A 17294-nucleotide genomic window follows, 5' to 3' on the forward strand; every position below is an offset into this window, starting at 1 on the left:
AATTGTTTTTCGATTTATTTCACTTGGTCGATTGGGGTTTTTCATAGATAAATTGTGTTATTTATCTTTGTACTTCTTATTCGGAATATTTTATGTGGATTTTATGGACTTTTGTTTTTAGTTGTAAAGGTAAGCCATGCTTGCTTTTGTTGAACAATCGTTTATTTCTACCATTCTGGGTGTTTTAGGCGCGAAAGAGCACGTGCAAAACGTTTTTCTAATGCGTGAAACTTGTTTTCAGCTTTGCTGCGTTTTAGGTACATTCTCATGTACATGAGCACGTGTATATCGTGATCTTCGTCAATACGCAGTTGAGGAAATTTGTACAGTGTAAATATTCTTCTAATGTGTTACGAGATCGTGCAAAGCGTGCTCTTCTAATTCTTTGACAGATTGTTTATCATTTGCCATTGTGTGCAAAAATGAGTTTACATTCCATATGACAATATTAATTGATGATCATTATATTTTCATCTGTTTCGAATTAAACTTTTGTTTAATTTATGATCTACGGCAGTGGTATTATACGTACCATTGACTTTCTCTTTTACAACAATAACTTAGAGAATGTTAATTATTTTCATTATGGACAAATAATGATTTTATGTGCCGCATGATAATCTGGTCTGTGACCATTTTATTGTTGAATATGTTTTGCTCTTGTCTTTCATATAATCGACTTAATGATGGTCGCAGATACAAGAAATGATAAAACCCGATGACGTCGCAGATCATGGATGACTTATTTCATGTTCAAATTGTTGAAACTTTATTGTTTCAGCCTTGCCAGGTTTTTGTACGTACTCATGCACTTGAGCACGAGTTTTTCGTTTTTCCTCTTCAATAAATAATTGAGAAGGTAATCCACTAGGACTTCGTGCCTTTTTCATCAAAAGATAATTGAGGCCAATTGTAGAGCGTTTGTTTGTTAACATATTGTGGTTTAACTTTTATTTAATATTTTAACCATTGTTTTGTCTTTTGTAGGTTCTTTCTGTTTCTTTTGTTTCAGAAATGAACTTACAAAAAAGAGGTTCATGTGGTCATGTCAAGATAAGGTGGAATTTCCACAACACTTGCCTTGCATGTACCGGTTGCACTTTGCTTCACAAATGTGCGGTGTGCGTATTGTGGGCTTATGACACAGCTGGTCGCCGTCGGACGTCGATCAGCCACAACGCAACGAACCTACAACAGACGTTGATTGTCCGGTGACTTCACTGGATGATGGTCTTTAAATTGTTTTGAATATACGTACAATTGATGTTATCTTTTACAATAGTAACTAAGATAATATTAGTTAATTGTATTATAGGCTAATAAATTATTAGCCTATAATACAATTAACTAATATTATCTTAGTAATAATTATTGTGCCATATGACAATCTGGTCTAGGACCAGTTAATTGTTGAATATGTTTTAGTCTTATTTTTCATATTCAACTACACGATGTCTGCAGAGAGGACATCTGATGATATAGCTTTCGCTATTCTTTCCATGGCAGGATGAGATCTATTAGTAAATATTTCTTAGAAAGTAGATCTACATCACACCTTATGGCACCTAGATGGGAAGAAGAGCCATACGTCGGTAACTGCCCGTTGGCGGTGACCTCGGAGGGTCATCGCCGGTGACAGTACTGTTCACTTAGTGACGGTCCGTTCACCGGAAACCAATTTCCGGGTACTGTTCCTGTGACACGTTGAAGTAACTGTTCCCGTTAATTGAGGCGAGACGGGCAAGGCGTGGAACACGGAGCTATCGCACCGTCGATCGTCGTCAGACAATGGTGCGTTCGCCATTAACCGGTCTGTGCCCGTAGACGTTGACCACGGAACAACAACGGTACGTCGGTCAATGTCTCATTCGGGTTTGTTAAGGTATGTATGATTATAACATATATACCTAACGTTGACCACGGAGGTTCAATACTAGTGACGTCACAGTTTCAGAGATGTTCCTGTAACACGTTGAGGAAACGGTTCCCATTAACATAGACGGACAAGACGTGGAACACAGAACTATCGCATCGTCGATTGTCTTCAGACCATGGTACTTTCGCCTTCACCGGTCTGTGCCTGTAGACGTTGACCACGGAGCAACAACGGTACGTGGGTCAATGTCTCATTCAGGTTTGTTATGGTATGTATGATTATAGCATAGTATACCTAACGTTGACAACGGAGGTTCAATACTAGTGACGTCACCGTTTCATATTTGTTTTATGAATGGTCCGTTACAGAACACCAGTTACCGGGAACTGATCCTGTCATGAAGAAGAATATCCGTCACGGGTTCTCGGTACCTAAGAAGAACCTTCTTACGTCGGTTTTTGCCTGAGGACATTGACCACGGAGCAACAACTGCACGGTGATTAAAGTCTATTCAGGTATGTAATTTATGAGACATACTGTATCTAACATTGCAGGTGACGTCACCGTTTCATATTTCATGATCGGTCCGTTCACCGAAAACCAGTTACCGGGGACTGATCTTGTCATCGAGAGGAAATTCCAGTCGCCGGTTCCCGGTACCTAAGAAACGGGCAAGACGTGGATTACGGCATTTCACTCTCCGTCGATCGTTGCTAGACCTTATGGCGCACACCATTCATCGGTCTTTGCCCGAACACGTTGACAACGGAGCTATAACAGTACGTCGGTCAATGTTTTAGTCAGGTATATAAGATAAGGAAGGTAGGAATAAGTAAACATCATCTGACTTCTTATTCATCTTATTCGTCCACAGATACAACAACAGTAGACGGACACGCTATTCTTCATCGAGCACTGGCCAGAAGAAGAAGTCGTTCATCATCATCGGATAGGATAGACATCGAAAATACCTCGCTTTCAATGAGCAGTTCTCGTAAGCGTTCACGCAACGCTCACGTAGACACTATTTTGGAGACTTTATTTCCAGCGTAGCCAAACAATATTTCGGCATCGCAGGTATATTGGAATTCGTCATTCATCATGTATGGATTTCCGAATCTACTGGTCATATTGACGTTTTCTATATTATTCCTTTACGGAATATCATATCACCATTACACATGTGTTGGTTTCCTTAGGCATCCACACATGTTGCAGTAACCGAACCTTATTTGTATACGAACATTAGTTCGTTTTAATTTCAGGCTTCGGGATAATAAATTTCAGGCTTCGGGATTAGGTCATATTGCCACCACGACTACATTGGACACTTTGTGCCTATCATACTGATAATCTAACGTTGTTTTCCGATTTACAGTATCAGTTAGATGACTTCTGCACCAGTTATTTTCATCCTGACGCAGTCTTATTAGGACCGATTCGTTCCGATCACAGCGCACCGATCTCCGGACACCAGTCACCGATCAAAACAAGTAGTCGTTCATCATCAGTGGACTTTTCTTCCTCCTCTTCTTCGTCATCGAGGGGGTTCGTTATCATTGCCATCGGAATTGAGTTTTGGCTCGCTCTTCTTTGTCGAGCAATACTCGGAATTAATGTCAGACCATATGGATTCCATCATATTTTGGCATTAAACCGATAACGTTACCGGTCATATTAAGGACCGTTCCGGTTAGGTTAACAGTTACCAATCACCGGTATTAACTTGTGTTTTCATCGGTCATATTTTGTAGCAACGGTTATCTTCTACTTTTCTAGTTGTATAACCCTTGCTATGATTCTATGGAATCCAATATTTTATGGATTGAACAATTTCCATGACATTTTGTATTTTTTAATACTCATGTTCTACTGATGACCGTTATTTGCCAAATCATCTACGCTGATTTGGTTTATGGTTGAATTTCCTTACCAGCTAATCCAAATTGGTGCTGGATATGAATTACTTATACTATAAGAATATGAAATACATCTATCTGTTATTTCTACTTCTATCTCCGCCGACTACATGCAGACTATTGGTCTTGCAGTTTGTTCGGCTGAAGCGAGCTCGAAATCTTATATTGGGGTCGAACATTTCTATTTGATCTAGAATTATATTCGAGAACCTTAGGTTAAAATTTTAACACACCTTAACCTGTTGGATACAGACGAGCATTCTTTTTAGCTCTTTTTCATTTATAAACATTTTCACGACTCCTTTGTGATGATTTCAACTAGCACACATCGGTCGTGGTTTACTTCCAGACACAGAGGTGAACATATTATCACTCCTTGTATTTGGATTCCAGGAACTTATTCGTTATTTGCAAGATAGCAGGTCGTCTCAACGCCCTGTTGGGCGTTTTATCTTGCAGTTCTTTTTCCGTTCAATTAAATGAAAATTGATTTGCGCATGCGCGCCAGTGTTTTTCCAAATCGCTTACACGTAGATGCTAAACTGTTTCGAGGAAAGTTGTTTCTCATCTAACGCTAGTAATGAGCGAAATGCGATCATAGATCGCAGTGTTAATGCTACAACGTGAATGCAGTTCGTAGAAATCGATCAACAGCGTGTGCGATTGTTATACATTCGTCCACTTGACATAAACTGGATACTTAGGTTATTCTATTCTTTTGCCAGTTTTGGAAAATCTTAGTGAGCTTTTGCCATATTTTTATGGTATCTACTTAGTGAATCATGGGATGATGGTTCTACGACCTTTTAAGTCTCCTGTACAATTAATTTCAGGAACTTCTGCACAGGTCAAATATCATATCTTAGAGAGAAATATGTATACAGATCCAAACATGTGCCACTACATGTCTGGCCATTATTTAGTTGTTTCTGCAGAAGAACGTATTTCTGTTAGAACTTCAATACTTGTTACTTTTGAAAGGATAATTCCATCAGAACTGTATATGAGGTTCCCTGGAAATTCTTTTTGACTGGGTATTTGAGAGCATAGTTATTACCTTAATCACTCTGCTAGATGCATATACAGAGGTTTTTCTCATCTTTTTTTTTGATGATAATAAATGTGTTCTTCTTTCCATCAAGGATAGAGATTATGCTTTCGTATACCTTGTTTTGTGTTTGTCATCACAACTCTGTGCTAATTTGGAACTGATCCAAGCTATGGAACATTAACACTATGTTGTTCGTTCTTAAGCGGTTTTGGCTTGTGTTATTGGGTTGCTTGATGAGCTTTCTATGAACTTTTTTCATCAGGCTTATTAACAGTTCCAATATAATTTTTAAGACGGGTTTTTCCTTCTAATTATGTCTTTACCATACTGAGAAGTGAAATTCGTGCTTTTTCTGTTGAATACGACCAATTTCAGTTGGATCTATTGTCGTCTTCACTTTATTGTGTCAGCCAGGATTCCTTGCTTATATCAACTCCTCTATATGACTTCTCAAAATCTTCAAGTCTCCAAGTTTTCTTAAACTGGTAGACATGTATATAAGGATAAACTTCTATGGCCAATCAGGGCTTTGAAGTTCTATCTTAGCAGTGTTAGTCCATTCGAGGTTCTCAAAAGACACTCTTCATTTCCCTAAAAACAAGGGGGGAGATGTGTCTGCAGTTTCTATTTATCAGGGTTAGACCTCGACAAAGGAAGGTTTACTATTATCTCTAATCTAAGGATTCATTCCTTTTTAGGATATGACCGCATGAAGTAAGAGCTTTGTCTGTTTCGTGGGCGTATATTAATCACACCCCACTTCTTGACATGCTCCAAGCTTTTTTTTCTGTAGGAATCCGACCACCTCTTTCATCTTTTTATCTTCTTTTTCTGAAGTGCCAACAAGACCATTTGTATGTGTTTGGTCTTGTTGTAATTTCAATAACGGAAGTGTCTTCTTTTTGACATAGACATATTTACTCTGTCTGATAAGTCAAAATTAATACCGTTTTAACGAAGATAAGCTGATAAACCTTGTTTTGGGTTTTGGCTGTCATTAGCTGATAACCCTTTTTATGGGTTCTACTGTGATGGGAAAATATTTACGAGCCACCCACCTCAGCTTCAAAATCAGCTATTAGATAGTAGGTAACGTATTTATGACATTAAAACAAATTTTTAAAGTAAAATTCATTTTAATTATTAAATACTTACCTACTATCGGTAAGTCCCACCTCCCACCCCGCTATTCGATTAATATTTTGTATATGTATTGAAAGAATATTGAGGATTGGTTACCGGTTTTTGCCTAGGTTAAGTTGCAGTAATGTTTAACCTGGCCTGTATTACGGTAATGAGGTGGCCGGTTCCCAGTTAAAATTCCGGATGAGTTAATTCCCCTTGGAAAGCTATAAGCTATTAGATAGTAGGTAAGTATTTAATAATTAAAATGAATTTTACTTTAAAAATTTGTTTTATAAACAGAAGCTGATGTATGACATGTCCAAATGACCATATATAACTGTTTAACAAATAAAGTGAGATGATTTATTTTCTGATGTTTTATATTTCTTTTTCCCTTTCAAATGATGTAAATTGGTGTGATTCTATGCTTAAATAATTAATTTTGAAACATTTAGGCAGCATACTGTTTAATAGAATGAGGTTAACATTGTCATATTATTTTGGATATCTGTGTTGTTTATCAAGTTGAAAAAATGGTATTTATATACAAATAATGCTTATTAAGACTTATGAAGGTATGACTTATGAAGGTACTTATTGTTTTTTATGTAATAAGATACTTTTTAAAGTGATAATATAGGCAATGACATTAATGTAGTAAGGTTTCTTTAAATGATTGTTCTTATTATTAAGGTTGGAATAATCGACAGTTTTCACGGCGCGAAAAAGTTGCAACAAGTTTTGTTGGGCCGGTGAACCCCCTGAATGCGCGTAATTACCTTTTATTTCTTAAAAGTTTATAATAAGAACTTCCGAAACGCTAAGTTCTGGCGGCGAAGGGCAATGCTGAAGATGATTATGACAAGGATGACAATGCTGATGATATTGATGAAATACATGATATCAAAAGTTTACAAGAAAAGGTTATGAGCTTTTAATGGGTCTGCTTTAAATGGCAACATAATTGAATATAGGAAATAAAAATGTGTACTAGTATGCTTCTTGTACTTATTTGCCCTTACGCCGAGAGTAGCTGTGTGTTGAAACAAGAGGGAACTATAGTTTGGTTGAGGGCCACCAAAAGTTGAAAGTAGGGTTCCCTCCGGGTACCCTGTCAAAAAAGTTAGTGTCAAGGCCTGCTTTCCTGCCATATAGAACAGTATATATGATGCTATAAAAGAGCAAGAATTCCATTACATTAATAACTGATACTTTATATGTAACTTCTCATTTTTGTCCCACCAGTCACAGTTTTAGTGATTTAATTCAGGACATCATATCTCAAAAACTATGCAAGATAAGTTGGTCAAACTTTGAACATTGATTTTAAAGCCATGGTATTCAATGACAAACATGTTTGTGTACATAATAGTCCTTAAATCTTCTTTAAATAAAACTGACCATGTTCGAGACTCTTTTTAAGATATCTTTTGACACTTATTTTATCAATTATTTTCATAAAAGGATGTTTATTATGCATACATGTATCTATATCCCAACTAACTCATAAAATGGACAGATAATTATATCCAGTTCTCTTATATTCCTATATTTTGTTATATTTTTTTGTACATTTGTTTTACATTTTTAACAAATTTTCTGTCAGCCATGGTTATTTTTTCCTACTGTATGAAAAGATTTCCTTGAAACATAAACTATTTCAAAAATTTGAAGTTTCGGGAAATAGAAACATCTATATAATTTCCACTTGTAAAAACTTAAATTTGTACAAAAGGTCAAGCTTATTAAGTTATTTTGCTTTAGGCCACAATAGATGAAACACAACATGAGTATATAAACATCTTTATCTGACATGCATGTACACAGTTTCATGTTTATCATATCTTGGTCACAACACAGAATTGCAGAACTCCACACATGCCAAGAAACAATCCACACCCTTGTGATCACTTTCAATGTTCACAGTTTGTTCTAGTCTTGTGAAGTCCTGCTCGTTCAGAGGACAGTCTACATTTGACACATTGATGATCATGTCTTCTTGGGGAGCTACTTCGACCTCATCGTCAATGCCATATTCCTCATGGTCTTGGATGGCCCCCTCCGGAGCACGGAACACCATGTCGTCGATGCCCCTATGACCCTGTCCAGCTTGGCGCATCATGCCCTCAATGTAGAGCTGTGTGGGGGTTCTACCTCTTTCACCACTCAACCTGTGCAAGTTCCAGCCCTCACGAAATATGTCTAATGCTCGCTGGACATGAGGCACAAACACGTGATGAAGGCACCACATGTGCACTGGATTTGCCAAATCCAACTGTTCAGACTCCTCAAGATACGTAAACAAGCTGTGAAACACGCTTGTTGCACTGGCAAACAGGTCACGCCACATGCGTTCGATCCGCGGATTGTGAACGCTCGTTCCCGTGATAAAAGAACCCCGACGAGGTCCACGATGCGCTATCATAAACGCCCCAACCCCGTTATTCTCCAGTCCATGATCGTTCCGGACTCTTGATGGGACACCATAGCGCTGGGTGCCTGTCATGAAGGCTTTTGTCATCGTGGTAGCCTTGTTGTTGGTCGCAGCTTGGAAGAAAACACACATCCGCGAGAAGCCATCGATGCCTCCGTGTATGACAAAACCCCATCTGAAAATAAGGTATAAAAATTGTACATACTTGAATAGATATTACAATGCACACGTACTCAAACAGCAAAGTATTTTGTTTAATTTGGTGTGAGTATATATGGCCTCAAGTGGAGGGGGGTAACCAGTCAAAACAAATTATTTGGGCCCAAATTAATCACAAAATACAAATCTGCCCAATAAACCTTATCTTACTGTCACCCCAATTTAAATTCTTCATCTTATAAAATTTTGGGCAGAAATTTTAGAAAACTGATACACAGTTTCCACAACATTCTAAAAATAGCTGAAATTAGAAAAATTGGAATTTTGAGCAATGTCATGCATATTATGGGCAAATAAAGCAATATTTAAATGCCCCCCCCCCCCCACACCTTAATCTACAAACAACACCAAAATTGCACAAAATATGTTTTAGACATTATTTAAAATGCACTCTGGCTTAATGTACAAAGTTAACTACTGCAGTACAAAATAGAACAGCTTAAACAAGACTGTATTTGTAAAATGCTATGCCATAGGAATGAGTGTTTTGGCATAGAAATGTGAGGGTTTACTAGAGTTTGGTCCAACATGACCCAAATTGAAACTTGACCAAATAAATAAAAATAAAAATTGTAACAACCAATTGTGATGAAGATTGAAGCAAAATTGTGGCCTCTTGAGTGTTTAAAATGTTTTTTCCATTATTTGACCAACTGACATAGTTATTGACCCCACATGACTCAGATTTGAACTTGACAATATCATTAAGATAAATATTTTGACAAAAGATAATGAAGATTAAAGCAAAAAAAGCGGCAACTGTAATCTTTACATTGTTTTTCTATCATTTGACCTAGCAGACTAAGTAATTTTGTACCTTATCAATTTGTGGTTTCCATCTATGTGCCACAATGAGTTTGGACCAGCAACATTGTACACCCTTCGTCGAATCGAGTGACACCATCGCGGGGCTACGGCTGCTTCGTCGACCCGGATCAGACTGTCAGCAACACGTTGTCTTTGAAGCCGATGTCCTAGACTCTGAAGTTGTCCCTGAACCATTCGTTGCCCAAGTTTCTGATTGCCATTTGTTATCTCTCGGACCAGATTGTCAAGTTCCTCGTTGGAGATGCTCGAGTACCTTCCTCTGATGCTTATACCATATGTCCTGAAAATATATCATAGAGAATATTTGTTTATTTTGAGGGGATATGAAAATATATATCTCACTGAGAAGGAAGAAAATATGTTTTTTCAGGTATGTTTGTGCCTTTGCAGCAATCAAGATGTGGTGTGGCTCCCATTGCAGTGAAATCTGACTGTAGTACTCGATCTTCCCTTAGTCCAGATCTGGAGTTGAGATTGTTTCTATTTTAAACAATCAGATTTACCGAATCGATATAATTATTTAAATACATGTAACATGTTTCATCTTCACTACGGTTAGATAAGCACTTAAGTCTGAAAATTAAAAGTTTTTCCATGTTAAAAAATACTGGTAGATTCAAATCATTTACACAGGATTCATTAACAAAGGCACTGATTGGCAGAGATGGACTAGTTCAGCGCGTCATCAGATCCTCACAGCGTAGAGGTTTTGAGGATATGATTTTAATCACATTGACTGCCAGGGCCCTCTCTTGCCGCCAGGGGAAGCCACCCACATCCCTCATGATGGGGAATTTCGCATCGTTTTGGGCGCAAAGGGGAATTTTAGATCTTTTCACCAACCATTCAACACTAAAATGGCTTTATTATAATGTGATTTACATAAATATACATTTAAACAAAGGTTAGCAGCATGATACCAGCTGGCAACATAGATATAAAAGTAAAAAAATAAAAATATTTTTTTTTAGCTGAAAAAGTATGTTTTTCATGGGGGAAGCTGCCAATATTCGGTTATAAAAAGCGCAAAACGAGGGCTCTGACAACATGGTCGCCTATGCCATTCAAACTGTCAAGGATAGGCCCGAAACGTTAACCAGACATAAAAATGTCCTGTGGATCAAAAGCACTTTTGGGAATGTCTGTTGTTCAATATGAATTTTAGGTTGATCTTAATTTGTAAAAGAAGTACTAAATGACTCATTTTACAAAAAATGAAATCACTATCTACAAATTGCCACTTAAGGTAACAAACCAATGCCCATTTGAAATTCAATAATAATGTGTTAAAAGGGCATACCTGTGCCTATTTTAGTTAAGGAAAAATTAACATTTTACAGTGGCTTTGTTTTTTGGGACACCCTGTATACACACTGTTAATCAATTGACTGGATAACATACCTGAGGTGGCGCTTAATAACCGAATCTGACACATGAAGCAGACTAGCAATAGCTCGTCGTTTGAAGCCCGCTTCAACTAGATACTCCAGCTGCTCTCGACTAATGCCGTAAAGTGGTCTGCCTCGGGTTGTAGTCTGTTTTGCGGCGAAGAAACCAACGAGAGGCTGCAGCGTTCTGAAGATTAAATCAACAAAAGTAATAACACAAATCAAATTATAGTAATATCAAAAGCACCACCTCCGAAAATTTCAATACGTTTCTCGTTAATGTCCAGAGGTGGGTAATCATTATTGGCTTATCAAGTCTGGACAAGTGTTATATAGGCAATAATATCGCCTGTAAATAATACCCGAAAGGGGGAGTTAGAAAGTATGTATAGATAGATAGATAGGCTTTATATAGGTATATAGCAGTGTGCCTGTCCTGTGTTCAGTCAATGGCCTTGAATGTGTCTCATTGTTATTTGCCAGTGCCAGTGGGTCACCAGGTTAGGGCGGGGAGGTGAAATTTCTAAACTAAACAGTTTATACTGTGAGTCGGCCAATATAAACCAATGGTCCGCAAGTAATGGGATCGAAAATTATTTAAATGGTCAGGGAAAATACTAACCTCTTTCGATCTTCAATTGTTGACATCAGCGAGTCGAGAATCTCACACAACCGTTCAAAAATGGGAAAACGGGTACACATACGTCGTGCATTTCGGCTTAACGCTGTCAAAGTGTTAAGACTAGCTTCACAAAAATTTGCATTTGTATCTTGCGTCATTAAACTTTTACATATAGAGTGAACAATGCGAGTTGCTTCTTCTCGAAAACCTTCGACGTCCGCCATATTTTTCAGAAACCGGAAATGGACTAGACCGGTCTCAGCAGTTAATAGATAATATTCATTACATAAAACGAATTTGGAATAAATACCGTCAAGTAGATACTTATTTTTAATTATTTTCTGTTTCAAATTTAATGTAATTTTTTTCCTAAATTTAACAAGAGATTTTGAAATTTTATTATGAATAAATCTGAAGGAAAAGCGGTTCAAGAGACGAGTGTTTTGATTGGATGCTCAGAAAAATTGTACGTCGACGTAAATATTTGTACGTCGACGTACAATTTGTACGTCGACGTACAAATATGTACGTCGAAGTTTTTTTCATATTTGTACGTCAACGTACAAAATAATGTACGTCGACGTACATATTGTACGTCGACGTACATTTCTCTTTTCACCTAGTAAGTCTTATTGACTTTTGACCCAAATGGTACGTCATACACAGGGCGACTTTATACACCACCTGATCATAGAGGATTGGATTCTAATAAAAATTAATATTGAATGATTAAAAGTCTTTATATTTTATGTATTTTACGTTTTCACCTACATACACAGTTCAATGCCGTACAAAAATACAAAGTATTACGATACAATAAGAAAAGCTCACAACGTAGAACTCCTTCAATATCTGGAAGAATTTTACTTATAAATGCTTGTTTTTTTTATTACCTCGAATAGGGAGTTATACTCTGCGAGGAGTTTGTCTAGTAAAGTAGAGTAGTATTTGGGATATTTTTCCAGGACCCAAGCTTGTTCCGGAAGTAGATACTCGACTCGGTAGCGAGGTAAGGGAGACTCGGAAGCTGCTTCATGACCTTCCAATCGACGTCATAACGTTTGGCGTTTTGGCGAACCTAAAGTTCCAAACACAGGACAATTTATTTCCACGGGCGCTTCAAAGCCACTCTCGCTTTACTCGAGAAAGCATAGGTATTTAATGGGTACTTAAGCTATGTATACACTAATGGTGAACATAGCTATATATACAAAATTAATTACCTAAACTATGTATACACTATTGGCCTCCTTAGATATATAAACTATTGGTGGTGATCTTAGCAATATAAACACAAATAAGCATCTTCTACACACACACACACACAAATATATATATTGACCTTAGCTAAACATAGTATATTGATGACCTTATCTACATATACACTAGAGGTGAATTTAGATATATTTGCACAGATGATTTGGCTTGTTCTTTTAGCCAGATTCTCGTATGCCCTGCTCATTTTCATACGTACATTTCATTCGCCACATATTCTTGTACCAAAACCTATTATACTACTGCACCTTGTGTTGTGAACGAAAAAAAGAAATCCTGATAACGACCTGACAAGACTTTCCGGAAACACCATGCTGTAAATATGTTTTGAAAGGACTGTTTCAAGAGAGACTTTCATAATTTCGAACGATACAAACCTGATTTGTGCAGCGATTTTCAAACTTCATTTATTCGGATTGATAATGTCGTTACCAAGAGTTAATAAGACATTCTCACGTCCGAGTTATTTATCTTGTTTCCACGACAGATTTAATAGATATCATGAATACTTGGTTCTCAAGATGTGTTGGGATGGACTAAATTAAACGTGTACATGTCAAATGATGCCACTGTGGTGTTGCTTTTATATTGTGGAGAAAATTAATTTTAAAGACTCCTGTATTTTACCACACTGATGCAGCGCATGTGCATCACATAGCTATTGTATATTTTTTGCATTTTTGGTTTATTTGTACAAATGTATTTAATAAAACCTAAATTTAATGATAACACATTTTTCACCAAAGATACAAAGTTTTCTGCAACTATCTCCGAGTACCGAAAGCAGATACAGATCTGCTCGCCGGACGTGCGAACGAGCGTGGAAGGTAAGCTCGCGAAGCTGAAGCAGAGACGAACGAACATTCTGGATGATAAGATCGTTGCGCGAATCCTGGATGAACTCGATGGAATTTTTGATCGGATTGAAAGCATATTAAAATTGAACGCAAAGGGTTATCTCAAATAAAAGCATTTATATGCACGAAGATGCTTATTTAGCGAGAATAGTGAATATCTTAAATGTAATGGTTAAGAGCTGAATCATAACACAATGTCATGATCGCGAATATACATAAACACTATTAGTTTAGAACACATGAAAATTTGTACCGTTAAAAGGGTATATTTTCAATGTTAACGTACATTTCCGCTTTATAACATGACTAAGCAAATTATTATTGTTTGTTGGATCACATGATCTCACATGATCTCATGATAATAGTTTTGCAGTATTACAAACTTAGATTGTCGGGTCGTTTGCTTATTGTTCAGCACATGTTTAATTGTCAGCGACTATTATTGTAGGTATTAAAATGTATCTAAAACACACACTATACTTTGTTCTTTACAATTATGTTATATTTGTAAACTTCCATATAATCAAAGGAAATCGTTGTAAATTGAAACTTCTCAGAATGATAACATAATGATATGTGTACGTTGATAACAACTGCTAGATAGTGACAATTTTATGATATTTATAGTAGTTAGTATGCCAATTGATATACCGGTACTAATTTTCAGAAATTGTATCTGGTCAAGACCACTGGTTGTTCGGACCTGAAATGACAGCAGCCGACGTGACTCTGATCTGTCTTTTGATCCGACTGCAGATGATTGGCATTCTGTCTCGTTTCGTCAATCAAGAGGTCCCACCGGAAGTGCTCCGATATTTTAATCGAATAGACACCAGGGCCACGATTGTTAAACTGAGGGAAATAATGGTGTCAGTCAAAAACGTGTACATGAGACGCGCGATAAAGAAGTACGGGGTTATGGTTTTAAAAATTGGGACCATTTTCGGTATTGGTTATGTTTATTACCTTGGTTACAAAGCATTGAGAAAAATGGTAAGTTGCCTTGTTAAAAACATATATGGTATTTTACTACGAATTTGTTAGTTGTTTTCGTCGCATTAGAAAAACTGTTGATATTTTTTATTTGATTAGTTTGTATTTGTAATCGCCGAATTATAATATTTGATTGTACTACAATTGTTATTTAACTTGATATTGATACACGTATTAGACACTACAATAAAAAAATAAACCATGTTGTTCAACCCTTGTGCGCGTCTTATTTTAACATGCAAAATTTCACGGTGCCTAACCAATACGGATAATACTGGAAACATGTGTTTTATTCCGGATAATACGCGAAACGGCAACGGATCATATCGGAAAATAAACAAAGTAAAATGCAGGAAGTGCCTAGTATTGGAAGCGAAATTGGCCACAAAACCGCGTTAAAATGCCAAATACTATTGCTCACGGAACATAATGGTATTTCAGCTAATGGTTTACTTCAAAATTCGTTATGTAAATAAAACATGTTATCTAAACGAACGAAAATAAATGAACCATACCTACCTCATAGTCATGAAATAGTTTAACGTACTTGCTTTTTTGTAACTGGAGAGAAAAAATATATAATACTACTACTTTACATTGTTGTTATAATCATTCAGAATTATAATGAAATTTTAGGACATTACTGGCAACTTCAAAAACGTGAGTATTTGCGTTTTAAAAGGATTGCATATTGATTTCACGAAACCACAAAATACTGGCACCGGATAAAGTCCGGAAACACAACAATGTATAATACACGAAATCGATTGATACATGTACAGATTATTACGTGCTTTTCAGCATGTTTTATAAACAACATGTTCACATCGTATGTTCAACGTTTAATTTAGTACTTGAAGTTGGTGACGAATTTTGAACTATCGGTATGGCTGCAATTTCCAGCCATGTGCTTGTAACTAAAATATATTCATAACGACATGCGTATATAGGTTTCTAGAATGTGGGAGACAAAAATCGTACCGTAATCATTAAACGCAGATATTTGTTACGCGTATTGTTTCTTGAAAGAAAAGCTCATGATCTTAACATCCAGGTAATGCGCAATAGACATTAAAGCACCCATGAAATGTCATTTCACTAGTACCACCTGTCGTATATTTAAATACCAATTAACCGCTAGATTTATTTACATTTTAATTTGATTTTTAGGAGATGACTGCATTAAAGTAATTTGTTTGGGTATGTATTTTTTTGTTTACAGAAATCATGCATTTGATTCACCATCGAAGCGCGGAAAGCGGCAACGAAAATCTAAACGGTCCGATATAAGTAAACCGATTGAAGCTGCAAGGGGCTGTTTGCAAATACGCTGCCACCACAAATGTGATGAATCGAAGATTCTGCCGCCAACCACTCGTCTAGGCATAACATTGCAGGACAATAAGATAGTGTACATTTTATTCTGTCAACCTAAAAAGAGACATTGAAGCTAACTTAATTAGGTTGAGTCAGTGTTCGAACCTGCAACTGCCGCATTAAGAGACCAAACTGTTCAACAAGGAATAGAACGAACTATGTTTGACATTGTAATAACAATTTTATTCAGTACAATGTTTTTGGTTTATTCATGCTTGCATGGTTTATACCAAAATTTTATTACTTTACAAACACTTCAAGAATCTGTCTTTTACAGGGGCCTAATCACGTTTAGGTAAAGTGACAAAATTAAAAAAAAAGTTGTTTCTGATTCGCATATTTTCGTTTTAGTTATGATATTTGTGAGGAAACTGTAATACTGAACATTTACCATGCTCTAAAATAGCCATTATATGCATATTTTGACGATTTAAAAACCCGAAAATTATAAAGCGTTGCAACGCGAAACGATTAAATAATTTTGAGAGTTCTGTTGTTGACGTTATATTTTGTGAAACTACGAGGATTGCTTATATAACGTTTAAATACGCCTAACGTAGTATTCGGAAGGATGGTCAAGTGGTCTAAATCGTAGACATTTTACTCCAGGACTCCAGGGGTCAGTGGTTCGAGCCCTGCTGGGGGTTACTTTTTTTCCTTTTTTTAAATTTTATTCTTGATTTTTTACTGGAGATTTTTATATCAAATGTTTACAATTATAAATGTAAAGAATTTACTTACAAACTTCAAAACATGCCAAAATCTGTGAAAAGGCCCCTTTAAAGTTATTGACAGACACGTTTATAACGTATAACTACACAATTTCAACATATTTTGTACAAATCAAATTCAATAATGTTAAATTTTACCTTAAATCTTAGACTTTTGCCACGTAGTGAAACTTTTTTTTCTAATCAAATCAAATCTTTGTTTCAAATATTTTCTAAAATTAATTAAATATATAGAAAAATGAATACGCTTTTATTTAAATATTTCAGATTTCATAACATTAATTTTAAAATTATGTCATTTAACATTAAAATATGTCTGAAATGGTAACAATCATGTACATTGTAAACATGACATGATAAGGGATATCATCTATTTATGTTGATATATTTTTAATTGATATGAACACTGTCAACTAACAGTATTAAGAAAATAATTATGTAACTCGACAAATACAGGATTCCAATAAGTAGTACACTTAGTGGCACATCTTCACTATTTTCATGAGAGTGATAGATGATTCGGTTTACCCACATGCATATAATCAATTACATATTTCCAAACATTATTGAACTACTGGTAAATCTCTATAATTTCAGTA

The 17294-nt window shown here is 36.2% G+C and overlaps 1 protein-coding gene across 1 annotated transcript; it reads right to left on the minus strand.

Annotated features, from left to right (window-relative positions):
• Nucleotides 1–7758: 7758 nt before the first annotated feature.
• Nucleotides 7759–11146, minus strand: LOC127843787 (uncharacterized). Its single transcript, XM_052373591.1, has 3 exons — nucleotides 10854–11146; nucleotides 9442–9732; nucleotides 7759–8580 (listed from the first exon to the last, which is right to left on the minus strand). The coding sequence occupies exons 2-3, from the start codon at nucleotides 9624–9626 to the stop codon at nucleotides 7821–7823; spliced, it is 945 nt and encodes a 314-aa protein (XP_052229551.1). The 5' UTR covers nucleotides 9627–9732; nucleotides 10854–11146; the 3' UTR covers nucleotides 7759–7820.
• Nucleotides 11147–17294: the final 6148 nt, after the last annotated feature.

Source organism: Dreissena polymorpha, chromosome 9 (assembly GCF_020536995.1).
Source record: "Dreissena polymorpha isolate Duluth1 chromosome 9, UMN_Dpol_1.0, whole genome shotgun sequence".
Lineage (NCBI taxonomy): Eukaryota > Metazoa > Mollusca > Bivalvia > Myida > Dreissenidae > Dreissena > Dreissena polymorpha.